Raw genomic sequence first — 15,024 nt, forward strand, 5'->3', positions numbered from 1 at the left:
TTATCTATATATATATATTATATTATTTATTATAATATATATATATAATGTATAATATATTATATTATATATATATTATATATAATATATATATATATATTATTTATTATATAATATAATATATTATATATATAATGCTACAGTAATTTACTGCAGCATTTACTAAAGCATGAACAGTGATTCTTGGGTCCTCCTATAATTATAGAGGAATAGATGTATTATATTAAATATTATATTATTATAATATTATATTTAATATATTAATCTTATATTAATCTTATATTATAAGCATTAATACATCAATATCCAACCTACATCCTCTCTCAATTGTAGGATTTCATAAATTCTAAAATATAATTGTTTTTTATTATTTGGGGATTCAATATCCCAAAATTGGTTTTGAAACAAACATGGTTTATGGAATTCTAAAACCCAAAAAACTTGTAATCCACCTTATATCCCAAAAAGAAGTTGAAACAAAAGAGATGATTTCACAAATCCTAAAAATATATTATTTTTTTATAATTTAGGGATTCAATATCCCAAAAAAAAAGTGAAACAAACAAAGTTTAAGAAATACCAAAACTCAAAAAAGCACTTTTTACATCCCAAAACTTGAAATCCACCCTATATCAAAAAAAAAAAAAAAAGTGAAACAAACACCCCAGATGGTTTTCCACATGGATTATGAGGCCACGGTGGGTCGCTTTTCTGAAATTAATGATGGTTTTCCACATGAAACACGCCAGAGTTTTGTTGTTTTATTTATCTATATCTATGGGTATTTTGAATATGAGCTGTCATCTCCTTTGCCAAATGAGAGGTTCAGAGGTAGTTTAGTCGACGTTTGTCAAATTTTGGAAATTATTCTAGAGACTAATGGCTTACAGTTTTCTCGCTTCTTTCTGAATTATAATTTTTGGCTATGTTTGTGTCGATTTTCTCTATGGGCTAATGGTCCACTGGTTTGTTGCTTATTCGTGCGAATTATGTATTTTTTGTTTTATACTTCGCTCTAAAACGTTTGAACTTTTTGACCCTAAACAAGAAAAATATTAACTAGCTTATGATTGAACGTAACTCATGGCATCCAAAAGTCGTGATCTCGATCCCTGAAGCCACCACACGTCGCATCTCATAAATTAATTAGAAGTTTCTCCTCATGAAATAATGCTCGATTATCTTGTTGTCGGTCACGTGGTTTTGCAAAATGAACAACCGAGAGAAGTTGGCGGATTAGATCCGCAACATATGAAATTTTATTCCTGTAGCTCCCTTGACCAGCCTGCTGACGCTTGACGTTTTATTTGCGCATTTTCAATGTTATGGCATAGTTGGTGTTGATTTGTGATGCTAATAATACAACTGAGTACAGAATTCTACAACCAAAGGAGCCCTCCGGATAGCCACTATGCGCACCTTCAAGTCATGTAACGGACTCATCTATTTTGAAGGAGAGTTTCTAAGAGCCTATCCAACAGGACGTAAAACACCAAGTTAGCGTCCGGTTCTCACTCCAACCGGGCGCCATCGGCCCCGCTAAAATAGCGGGCCGCTACAGTGTTGCGTCAGAAATGACGTAATACTGTAACGATGGCGCAATAATTTTTTTTTTGTAAAAACTTGATATGGAAGGTCTTTTATGAGAAGAAATACAGAAACGAACTTTTTTTCTTTTGTTATTTATATTTGTATTAATAATATATATTATTTTATATTAACTATTATAATGAAATTAGAATATAAAATAATTATTAAAATAAAATTCAACAATGGAAGAAATAATTATATTCTTTTTGGAAATTAGAGTAGTAAAATAATTATATTAACTATTATATTTTTAAGATTTTTATTTTATTCATAAAATATATTATTATAATTAATTATATGTAATGTATTATATAATTATATAATTTGTTAAATATTTTAAATAGATAAAAATATTAAAAGATAAGAATAATAAAAAGAATATTCTTTTTGGTGTAATATTTGGTGTAATGGGTTGGAGATGGAATAGTGATTTGGTGTAAAAATTACATCATTTTGGGTTTTATGGTTGGAGATGCTCTAATAACTAGTTCAAACACAAATCTATCTAGGGGTCAGAAACAAATCAACAGATAATTTTTCAGGGTAGCATTCTGAAAGGAAAAAAAAGGAAAAGAAAAAGAAAAAGAAAAGAAAGACGAATCAGCAGGAGAAATATTGTACGTGTAACTGCCAAATTGATGTTTCTAATTAGAACAAAATTTCAAAACAGACTCAAAAAGATTTTTATTTTTTAAAATCGACCCGATTTTATTTATTTATCAAAATGGACCCACTTTTTGCCACGTGGGCTTAATAAAGTTCCTAAACAGTCGGGGTTGGCAACCCCGACTGTTTAGGAGAGTGTTAAACCCCAATTAGAACTCTTAAACCCAAAATTTTCATGTCCTAAACAGTCGGGGTTTGCAACCCCGACTGTTTAGGAACATCATTAAGCCTACGTGGTAAAAAGTGGGTCGATTTTGATAAATAAAAAAAAAAACAGGTCGATTTTGAAAAATAAAAAACTTTTTGAGGCTGTTTTGAAAAATTCCTCTTCTAATTAACCTAATGCATTTTCATGTAGAACTGGAAGTAACTTACAACATACAAAAGACCGGAGCATGCCCACCCTCCGAAATGAATATACAGTACCGACAGTTGATGATCTTGACCCATGTAAAGTTACATTTCCTACCTAGGGGGTGGGGGTGGCTCCAGTGGCGGATCTACACCATTTTTAGTGGTGGTTCAAAATATACATTTGATTTTTCTTTTCAAATAATAATAGAGGAGAAAAAATAATAAAGGAAGAGTTATTAAAGGGAAAATTGTTTTTTAAGCAATGATTTGGCTTATATATATAAGAAAAAATAATATTAGAAGATCTTAAAGGAGTAGACAAAAAAAGGGATGAAAAGAAAGGAACAGAAGAATAAGAAAAAATGAGGGGAGGTTTGTTAAGAAAAAGCAAATGTGCAAGGGTTGGAGTATCGAACTCCAGACCTCTTACTCACTTTTTTAAACCAGCTTTGATACCAATAGGCTGTAGAGACCTTTGGTATTTTTGATGATATGTATAGTATATAACCTTTTTTGAAAATCTGAGGTGGTTCAAGTGAACCACCTTGAACTAAGGTGGGTCCGCCACTGGGTGGCTCTGTCGATATGGGCAAGCACGCAACTTAATGTAGCTTCTAACGGAGAAAAATTGCAGCTACTGTGATGCAGGTTATAACAGTACAGAGCAGCGCCTGCACAAATTAATTGACCGAGAAATGAGCATATAGACAAGCGAGGCGATGAAACATAAACAACTATGAAGTAATGAGAGAAAGTTTAAAGACAGGAAGGTTAATTGCAGATACACCCCCTATACTATCGCCTGCTTGCCGATGGACCTCCTGAGTGTTATTTATTTATTTTTTCCTGAGTCGAAATTGTTTTCAATTTATTATTATAAATAGACCTCCTAAGGGTATGACCTTCAAACAAATTTGCTTAGGGGTTCTATCTACAACAACAACAAAACTGTTGGGGGTCTATCCGCAATTAGACAGTAGCATAGACGTCTACCACGATTAACCCAAGAAAAAGTGGAAACAAAAACTCCTCCTTGGTTGTGTAAAGTAAGAACAAGAGATTTGGGGAATTTTCTCTGTGTCTCATTCAATCAGGGTCTCCCCATTTATACCACATTACAAAGCTATAAATTAGGAAAAACCTCACAAAATCTCCTAAACAAATCCCGTAAAATAGGAAACAAATCCCGTAAAATAGGAACTAATAATATTCACAAAATCAACATATTATTCGGTCAAGGATACCAAATAATATCTATACACAAGAATATATGCTAATACCCCCCCTCAAGTTGGAGCATGTAATCGAGAAATGCCCAACTTGTCTAGCAAACAATGAAATTGAGATCGCCCAAGAGCCTTTGTAAGAATATCAGCTAGCTGAAATGCAGTATTCACATATGATGGCGCAATAGTGCCTCACACGATCTCATCGCGAACAAAGTGACAATCTATCTCAATATGTTTGGTGCGTTCATGAAAAACTGGATTATTAGCAATATGAAGTGCGGCTTGACTGTCACAATGAAGTGGGACAGTCGATGGATGGTCAATGCCCAAACTCCGAAGCAGACCTTTCAACCAAATAATCTCACTTGTAGCGGAAGCCATTGCACGATATTCTGCTTCAGCAGAAGAACGAGACACAGTATCCTGCTTCTTTGTTTTCCAAGCAATAGGCGAACCACCAAGAAATACAAAATATGCGGTGAGTGAACGACGACTTATGGGACAACTTGCCCAATCAGCATCACAGTAAGCCTCAAGTGTCATAGAAGCATTGGCACGAAGATAAATACCCTGACCTGGATTGCCCTTAAGATAACGAAGAACCCGCATAACTGCGTCCCAGTGTGCTTGCGAGGGATTCTGCATGAACTGAGCGAGAATGTGCACGGAGTAGTTAATCTCTGGTCGAGTAAGAGTAAGATAAATTAATTTGCCCACCAACCGACGATATCGTGTAGGCTCACTAAATATTGGTTCCAAAGACAACGCCAAACGGTGATTTTCCTCAATGGGTACACTAGCAGGCTTGGAACCAAGCAATCCTGTCTCAGTCAATAAATCAAGAGTGTATTTCCGTTGACAGAGAAAAATACCAGTAGGATTACGGGCTACCTCAAGACCCAAAAAATACTTCAACTTACCCAAATCTTTCATACGAAAACAATGATTTAGATAAGTTTTAAAATCACTGATAGCAGCACCATCGTTCCCAGCAATGACCAAATCATCAACATAAACGAGAATATTAAGGACAATAGCATCTTTACGATAAACAAATAAAGAATGATCAGAGGGACTGTGAGAAAATCCATACGAACACAAAGCAGTGGCAAGTTTAGCATACCAGCAACGCGGGGCTTGACGTAATCCGTATAAAGACTTACGGAGACGACAAACCTTTCCTTGAAAAACGTGACCGAACCCGGGTGGAAATCGCATATATACTTCTTCAGACAAATCTCCATGAAGAAAAGCATTATGCACATCCATTTGGTGCAATTCCCAATTATTTATTGCAGCAACAGTGAGAAAAGTACGAACAGTAACCATTTTGACAGTAGGAGCGAAAGTTTCGACAAAATCAATACCTTCCACCTGATGATTGCCAAACACTACTAGCCTTGCTTTATACCGTTCGACCGACCCATCTGACTTGCGCTTAATCTTGTAGACCCACATACAACCTATGGCCGTCTTATTCGGTGGTAAGTCTTCCACTGACCAAGTATTATTTGCTTCTAACGCATCTATTTCTTCCTCCATAGCTTTCTTCCACTTTGGGTCACGAAGAGCCTCTTTAAAAGAATTGGGCTCGATTTCAGTAGAAATAGCTGCAAGAAATTGCTGATGGGCACGAGAAAAATTATCACAATCAACATAATTAGCAATGGGATACGGAGTACCTGAGACGGAAATGGTAGTGGGTGACAGATTTGAAGGAACCAATGTCGTGTTAATATGCTCGTTAATTTTGTCCCAACGCACATAATCCTTATGACGAGTATTGTCACGTTTTACCCGGTGACCACGACCCAATTCTTCACCCTCCTCCATGTTAACCGTATTCTCAGCACTCTCATCAGGCACATCTATGAGAACGTTGCCATCACTATCATCTCGTGCAATGTCACACTCAGCGGGTATGGCATCTTCAAGACCTACTGCATTATCAGTAACATGCTCGACAAAATCATCACTCCCATCATTCCCCCCCTCGACATCAAAGACATCCTGTGTAATGGAGGAGTCAACTGCCAAAGACGAATCAGGCTTGCTGATTGTGACAGGTTCAGCAAAGGGGAACTGATTTTCGATAAAACGGACATCCCGAGATTGGAAATAAACACCCGTTTCTAGATCATACAAGTGCCAACCCTTCTTACCAAAGGGATAACCAAGAAAAATACAACGACGACTTCGGGAATCAAATTTATCAGACGGATGAATATTTTTAGCATAACATAAACATCCGAAAACCCGAACCAAACTCATGTCAGGAACTTGGTGAAAAAGTAACTCAAAAGGTGTTTTATTCTCCAAAACACGAGAGGGAGTACGGTTGATCAAATAAGCCGCGGTCAAAACACACTCGCCCCAAAAATCAAGAGGTAAAGAACTTTGAAATCGGAGCGCGCGAGCAACGTTTAAAATATGGCGATGTTTACGCTCAACTCGAGCATTTTGTTGGGGTGTTTTCACCATTGAGGTTTGGTGAATGATCCCATGTTCACGAAAATACGGTAAAAGCCCACGAAACTCCGTGCCATTATCACTTCTCAAAATTTTCACATGACAATTAAACTGACGAGCAATAAGCGAGAAAAATTCACGAAGAAGGCGGGGGACCTCATCCTTAGTTTTCATCAAATAGACCCAAACACAGCGAGAAAAATCATCCACAATAGACAGAAAATATCGAGAGTCACACGCACGATTGGGTTGATACGGTCCCCACACATCACAATGAATTAAATCAAACAATTGTGCAGCTTTATTATTACTTAACGGAAAGGGATTACGAGTCTGTTTTGCCCGAAAACAAATGTCACAAGGATCAAGAACAAAATTACGGGAAATAGAAGGTAAATGCTCCATTGCCTGAGAAGAAGGATGCCCCATCCGTCTATGCCACAACTCAACATCGTCCTTGGAGGTAACGATATTCACACGAATTGGTTCCTTCATAGTCAGGTAAAAGAGCCCATCTGATAATTCACCCACTCCAATCGTCGTCAAGGCATGGTCCTGTATCAAACATTGAAAATTAGTAAATTGGACACTGAGTTGTTGAGCCGAGAGTAGCCGCGAGACAGAGAGCAAATTATATTGGAAAGACGGGACAAATAAAACATCAGAGATGAGCAAGTGATCATTAAGTTTGATTGTCCCGGCCGTATGAGCAATTAAACTGGCACCGTTTGGCAAACCGATTTTAATGGGGGTAATGGAGTGACATGTAGCAAATAATCGTTTATCACAACAAACATGTGCCGACGCACCGGTGTCGACAATCCATGTAAAATTTTTCTTACCGCTCAAGCGCACCATGTTAGTAGCAACCTGTGGCTCATCAAGAATAGCATTCACTTTAGGAGGAGCAGTAGATGTAGAGGCCTCCCGAGAACGGCGTGGATCACGGTCCGAGGGATAGCCATGTTTCGCCCAGCAACGACTTTCAGTGTGCCCATCCTTATTGCAATAGGTACAAGTGAACCTGGAGCGTGAACCAGTCCCGGGCTGCTTTCTGCCACTACTGTCACGTACAGAAAAGGCCATTGGAGCCATGTCAACCCGAGCTTGGGTCATGTTACGAACCTCCTCTTCTTGCACAAGACGAGAATAAACTAATTGCATCGAGGGTAGGGGCTTGGTGCCTAGGATGTTAGAACGCACAGTAGCATAAAACGGTTCAAGCCCCATAAGAAAACCGCGTACCTTATCAGCCTCGCGACGGTTGCGGAGAGTTACGGGACAACTAGAGCACTCACAACTCGGCAACGGGTCATAGTCTTCAATGTCGTCCCACAATTTCTTCAGTCTACCATAGTAGTCCATCACAGTTTCATTGGTCTGTTGCTTACATTCGGCAAGACCACATTGTATTTGATAGATTTTAACATCGTTACCGACCGAAAAACGAGAGCGAATATCCTCCCACAAGTCATAGGCAGTCTCTCGATACGAAATGGTGGACCGAACACGAGGTTCGATAGTGTTGAAAATCCACGCAATAACCGAGTAATTGACAGCCGTCCAATCATCCCATTCTTTGGGATTAGCCGGTTTCCGCTTGAGAGTTCCATCAATGAACCCCAATTTCCGCTTTGCCCCTAACGCAACCCGGAAACCCTTCGCCCATTCTTCATAATTTGGCCCAGTGAGGACTACATGAGTAATTTTCGCCCCCGTGCCATCTTGCGAAGAAAGCGTGTATATCGGATTGACGTTGGTGGCGCCACTGCTCTTGTCGTCATCCCCCATGATCGAACAAGAGAAAGAAAGAAAAAAAAAATGCAGAAGAAATTAGACCTGTTGCTCTGATACCAAAAAGTAAGAACAAGAGATTTGGGGAATTTTCTCTGTGTCTCATTCAATCAGGGTCTCCCCATTTATACCACATTACAAAGCTATAAATTAGGAAAAACCTCACAAAATCTCCTAAACAAATCCCGTAAAATAGGAAACAAATCCCGTAAAATAGGAACTAATAATATTCACAAAATCAACATATTATTCGGTCAAGGATACCAAATAATATCTATACACAAGAATATATGCTAATATTGTGGTCAAAGGTAAAACAAGTAGATCCACTGCTACAGGCGCTTGTGGTAACAAAAACTCCTCCTTGATTGTTAGTCGAACTGCAGGAGATTGTCAGAGCCCAAGCCGCCCACATGTTGATAATCAAGAAAAAGCAGCAGCCATCTTTGAAAATTTGAGAAGAAAACAAAACTGTGGGCCCCACTGCTACAGTAAAATATTAATATTTTATTGTGTATAGTGTTTTTCTAAAAACTATAAATAGGGCTCCAAATCCTTAAGGAAATCTCATCACAGAAACAACTTCTTATATAAGAAGAGTGAGAGAGAAAAAATAGAGAGAGTTTCTCATTGTAAAGAGAGAGTTTGTAACTCCAGAGTTTTTTTTCCTCATAGTGAATTCTTCTATCATTGCCCGTGGACGTAGGCAATCAAGTACCGAACCACGTAAATCTGTGTGTCCAACATTTTATCTCTACTTTTGCTCTACTATTGCTGCGACCCTGCTCTATTAGGCCCCGGGTTTGTCCCAACAATTTTGTCCTCAACAGGATCAAAGTCTAACCTCCTATAAATGTACTAGATTTCTTATTATTTCCTATCCTATGAATGCAACAATCTTACACATAGTTTGCTGACCGCATTTCCAATTCTTGTGAGCTGATATCATGCCTCACTTTATAATTTATAGCCATTAACCTCTACATCCAATGGCTAAAATGTAGCAGAGGCAACCTCAATACAGACTAACCCTGTATACATTTCCAGTTATTAACTAAGCCCGACTCCTAAGCTTTACATGCTGCAATGCTACACTTGTAGGTGCACGGACAAATTTTCAAAACCATCCCTTTTTAAAATTTATTTATAAAAAACGACCTATTTCAACTTTAATTACAAAAACAGACCCAGTTGGATGAAACTGGGTCTGTTTTTGAAAAAAAAAAATTTCAAACTTCACGGGAGTTGAAATTTTTTGTGAGAAAAAACTTGAAGTTTTGTTATGAGAAAAAACTTCACGGGAGTTCAACTCCCTAGAGATCAGTACCCTACTGTTTTTAATGGTGGTGCATATAGTTCAGGAAGAAAATCAAAAGAAGCACAAGTCATATCAAAATTTTCAATTTTGAAAAAGGACAAAAAGGGCAAAGTCATATGTTCTACAAAGCAGCACTAAAATAGATTTGTGGGCGGGAGTGGGAAAACAAAGGATGGATGAATAAAACATGACGCTCGGATGCAATGCATTATTTATAAATCTCTCATATCAGTAAAATCTATGTAGCTAAAAGTTAAAACATATGAACCAACCAGCCTTCAGTGTTTTACGTAAAAACTCAAATCAATTTTTTTTCAATTAAAAAGGGTAATCTGGTGAATGGTAACCCCTTGTCTTACTGCCACATATACAATATGAAAACTACGAGGTAATTATCTATTGAAAAAAAACTGTACAAGGTACTTATTTATAGTACAAGTTAAGGTTTAAGTGTTGTTCAGTAATTACACTCAGAAACCTTTAGATATGAAAATTTTCTATTTTTGGACCAAAAAACCACATCTTGTGTCAACAATTTACATATCCAAACTAACCACTTTCACATGTTTTAGATGCTTTTCCTAATTATACACATGAGGCTTTGTGTGGGATTTTTATCCTTATGTATTTGCCACACGAAGAATGTCAACTCGTAGTCTCATACAGTACATAATGTTGAATTGGTAAAAAAAATACACATATGATTTGATCGTTTTCTATCTAACCAACAAAAGCAATTTTGCATACAAAGTGCAATCTAACATGAAGGATGCTTGATACAAATCGTGATATTATTTGATATATAGTTTAACTTACGCATGCGTTCGGAGAAAGCGTCTAGTGGTCGTGGTCTTTTACATTAATGGTGTATCAAAAAGACGTTGGTCGTTGGATTAGTGGACTTGGGGACTTGTTCACACAGATCCAACGGTTGATCCCTTTAATGTATTAGACCATCAGGATTACCTATCCACCAACTTTTTATATGTTGATTATGTTTTGAGATTAGTGCTGCACATCAAGGCTACCTTTGAGATTTATGCCTTGATGTGCATCACATGCGAGCATGAGTCTCAAAGCAAAATCAGTGTATAAAAAAGTTGGTACCAGAGCTCTTACCAACTCAGTTGTATTCTAGTTCGATATATATATAGTTATTATATATTATTATATATATATATATATTATATACTATATTATATAATATTATATATATATATATTATAATATATATATATATATATATATATAGATGAGAGAGAGATTCGAGATGATTGCCTGTAGAGAGAGAGGGAGAGATTGCAAAGACTCCTATCAACTTAAGTGGATATGGGCAATAATTGTCCACGCATAAACTTCTACATTACACCAGCACACACACCACATCACACACACACACACATCACACACCACACTACACACACACATAATATATTATATATATATGATTAATATTATATATTATATATTAAAGTTCTACTTCATATTCATGCAAGTTGATCCCTACGCGAAAACATCTATATGGTTTAAGAAGTTTTGTGTGCGATGTCAACTTAAGTTGACACAAGTTTTCTTCATACTATATATATATACTATATATATTATATATTATCATTAGTTATATATATATAATATTATATATGATATTATTATTATATTATATATATTATTCATGCTAAGAATCACCTATGGGAAACATCTAATGGTAAGCCACACCGCTCTTTGAGTGGATTCAAACTTAAGTTGTGGATGTCAACTTAAGTTGACACAAGTTTTCTTATATATATATTATATATTTATATATATTATTATACTATATATATATATATAACTTATCACTATTATATATATATATATATATTATATATATATATATCATGCAAGGATCCCTATTGGAAACCATCTAATGGTAAGAAGTTTGGTAGACGTTCACTTAAAGGTTGACACAAGTTTTCTTCTATACTATATATATATATATATGGTATGCTTGGCTACCAAACACAAATTTTTGCTTCGGTTAGTGCAGGCTGACATATATCCCTTTCACTCCATTCAAATTGTGGGACTCACATTCACATGGTTGAGAAGTGCATTGGGATATGCCAACCATTTGACATGAGATGGAGGGGATTATGCCACCTTACTTACCAAACATAAAATTTTTATGCTCGGTTTACCAAGCATACCCATTTTATATATACACTATATACTTATATAATTATTATATAGTATATATATATATACTATATATATATATATATTATCTACTATATATATAATGATATACTATTATAGAGAGAAAAGAGAGGCAGATGAGATGATGACGGCAGCGCATGAGAGAGAGAAGAGAGAGAGATGGAGAAACTTTGTACCAAGTTAGATTTGGTAGTGATGTGGCACTAATCTTGCCCATTACATCACACTCTCGAAGATTAGGTGCCTCCAACCACTCTTCACCAACTCCAATGTAAATGTCAGGGACAATATTTTAGCGCCACCATCACTACCCTAAACTTACTTGCCGTACAAGTTTCTTTATTTTTTCTCAGTATATATATACCTATACTTATTATTCATATATATATATAATTATATATTATATATATATTTATAATTATATATAATAAGTTATATATATTATATATATATATATATATATATGAGGAATATGAGTATCCTTGGTAACAAGGACCAATTTTAGTCATTGGTAGTAACATGACTCATCTCATCTACTCATTTTCAACGAGACATTTTAAAATGGGGTTCATTTAAATGAATGGATTAGAATGAGCCACATCACTATTAAGGTACAAGTTTGTCCTTAGTACCAAGGACATTCATTTCTCTGTCTGTGTGTGTGTCAAGATATATTTCTTTCTAGGGCATAACTAGATTTGTTATGCCCACTTTCAAAATTATACTATATGTAATAAATTTGCTTGATCCATTCCATTCATTTCAATCTATATGTCTTAGATGGTATATAAATAAAAAAATTAGACGTACCGGATTATAGTTACTCATGCATCAAGTGCTTGTAAAATTAAGAGTTTCATAATAATACAACCTAAAGAGAGTGGAAAATATGTGTTAGAAGTACTGAAACATTATGATTTTTAATTTGTAGATGTTTTAAGACATTTAAATCATGATGAAAGGAATGGATCATCCATGGTAATTATAGTCTAACCCATGCATCAAGAGCTCTCTTTTATCCAATTGTCTGGAAACCGTTACTTTTTTTACCACTTGATGCATGTGTAATATACCCTCAACACACATGATTTTTCATTAATAGACATCTTAAGATGTAGATCGAGAATGGAGTTGACCGTCCAATTTTCATTGCATAATACACATTTTATCCAGTGGTTCGAAAGCGCAATATTTCTATTCATCCAATCTTGACATTTTAATTGGTCATGATTCAAACTTTTCAAGATAATTAACACGATGGAAGTTTATAATCCAATTCTCCTCATCATATTTCTCCCTCCAACCTAATTACTTGTCGAGAATTTGAAAGTGAAGCATTCTTTGAGAGGAAAGGACTTGTTGCTCCTTCTGCCATCACCCCTCTTGTGGTGGTATCCAGGATAATCCGACTTCTGAAACTCCGCTTTTTCAATCAGAACCAAGTCGACTTCATTAGCTAATTTCTCGAGCTCCCATTTTACATACGGATGGTCATCTCTATGTGATACATGAATTTCACCGTGCTTAGAAAGCATTTTCGACGCGCTTGTGAAAAATGCCTTCACCAACTCTTTATGCCTCCTATACAAAACGCAAAACATATTCTGAGATATCAGCCATGAGAGAGTAATGAGAGACTATGAAATAAGGACTTTTCGAGTAAGCATCAACCTAATGAGTTCTCTGTGTGTCTCAGAGAGGTGAAGGAAATAGCCAGCGTGGGGGAAGTTGTAGACGATTCGATCAAATCTCATGGTCTTCAGTGTATCATGCTCATGCATGTCTTTGACATCCACATTGTGCAATATTGTGCACCCTAATGATTTGAGCTCCTCAATATGTGCAACTGAAGTCCAATGCTTCAAGGGCAACATCTCTGACATTTACTCATAAAATACATATCACGGATAAGAAGCAACATTAGTACATTGGTAAAACTTGAGAGGATATTTAACATTGTATCTCTACGCAAATAAAAGATCATTGATCAACATGCATTTGAATATATGCAAGTAAAAGATCAAACACATCAAATGCCTCTAAAAGAAGAGCCAACATTAAGCATTTTAGCATAATTTATGAATGCGCATATGCGCACAAGACCATCCGTCAAAATGCATGTACAAATGTTTGCATCTATTTAGTTCTTCAAATGAACACTCGTGTTCTGTACGGATCCAAGGATATAGCTAGACAACATTGATGCATAATCTATTCAGTTGACAGAAACCGCTTGATAGTTTCTACCGTGTAATAGGGATAGCTAGTTCGAAAAAAATAAAGGGCTATATCTACGGGTGATGTTGTATTAGATAGTTTTACCTTCAGAGTGTAATGAAGTAGCCACCATGTTAAGAGCACAGCCGAAGGACCTAGCCAAACATGAAGAAAATGAAAAATCTCCTTCTCCCACAAGTAAAATCTTGTGAGAACTGGAGTAGTGTTTTATCCATTTCTCTCGTCTCTTTCCTCTGCGACTGAGAGTAGACTCACCCATTCAAAGCATCACCTAGTAATTATCAGAGAAGATGAGGGTAAATTTATACACGAAACCATAGAGTAGAGTGGCAAAGAATATGCATTTTGAATCTCCCCTATTTCCAAGGGAGAGAGAGAGCGTTTTCGAGGCAGTTAGTAGTAAATGTAAGTCTGATTATAGTGAAGGTGAAGAGTTTGGAAACCAATCAAAAGATTCATCTTACCAAGGGTAAGATTACCACACGAAACTCAAATTCCTCTTTCCCACGTCATTTTAGAGTGATATAGTTGTTGTGCCCAGAAGCCAATTGTTATGCTTCGAGGAACCAAACCAAACGCCGAGAGAGAAGACCAAACAAACCAAAATAACGGTACAAACACAAACAACTAATTTTTACGTGGTTCGGCAAATTGCCTATGTACGTCCACGGGGTAAGAAGGGGATGAGGTTTTCACTAATAGAGAAGAAGAATACAAACTGAGATTACAAATCACTCAAACTCACCAATTAATCTCACCTAATAGAGAAGAAGAATACAAACTGAGATTACAAATCACTCAAACTCACCAATTAATCTCACCAACAAAGCTCTTAATCTCTCAAAACCAATTAATCTCACCAACAAAGCTCTTAATCTCTCAAACAAAACCCTAACCAATAGCTCCAGAAAATATCTCCTTTCTGTGCTCCAAAAATCCCCTATACTGCTCTACCGAAACCCTAAAACGTGTGTTTGTATTTATATTAAACACCAATCCAAATCAGAACATGAAACTCAGATATGGGCCTGACCCGATACGCGGTCGACCGTGACGGTTGACCGTGACAAATGACAGAGCCCAAAAAACAACTACAGGCTTCGACGGTCGACCGCATCAGTCGACCACACCCAACTCCAGGCTCTCGAGTTTGGATTATAGAGTATGGCG

At 36.4% G+C, this 15,024-nt stretch overlaps 1 protein-coding gene across 1 annotated transcript; it reads right to left on the reverse strand.

Annotated features, from left to right (window-relative positions):
- Positions 12,743-14,444, reverse strand: LOC109833189 (uncharacterized protein At4g26485-like). The gene is made up of 3 exons (XM_020400776.1): positions 13,939-14,444; positions 13,288-13,492; positions 12,743-13,197 (listed from the first exon to the last, which is right to left on the reverse strand). The coding sequence occupies exons 1-3, from the start codon at positions 14,111-14,113 to the stop codon at positions 12,921-12,923; spliced, it is 657 nt and encodes a 218-aa protein (XP_020256365.1). The 5' UTR covers positions 14,114-14,444; the 3' UTR covers positions 12,743-12,920.

This window comes from Asparagus officinalis, chromosome 1 (genome assembly GCF_001876935.1).
Source record: "Asparagus officinalis chromosome 1, Aspof.V1, whole genome shotgun sequence".
In the NCBI taxonomy this organism is placed as follows: Eukaryota; Viridiplantae; Streptophyta; class Magnoliopsida; order Asparagales; family Asparagaceae; genus Asparagus; species Asparagus officinalis.

Excerpts from the sequence above, each read along its gene's own strand:
- LOC109833189 (XM_020400776.1), bottom strand. The coding sequence starts at position 14,113 with ATGGGTGAGTCTACTCTCAGTCGCAGAGGAAAGAGACGAGAGAAATGG. Across the intron at positions 13,493-13,938 it reads TACTTCATTACACTCTGAAG|AGATGTTGCCCTTGAAGCAT; the intron begins GTAAAACTATCT and ends AGTAAATGTCAG. Across the intron at positions 13,198-13,287 it reads ACACACAGAGAACTCATTAG|GAGGCATAAAGAGTTGGTGA; the intron begins GTTGATGCTTAC and ends CGTTTTGTATAG.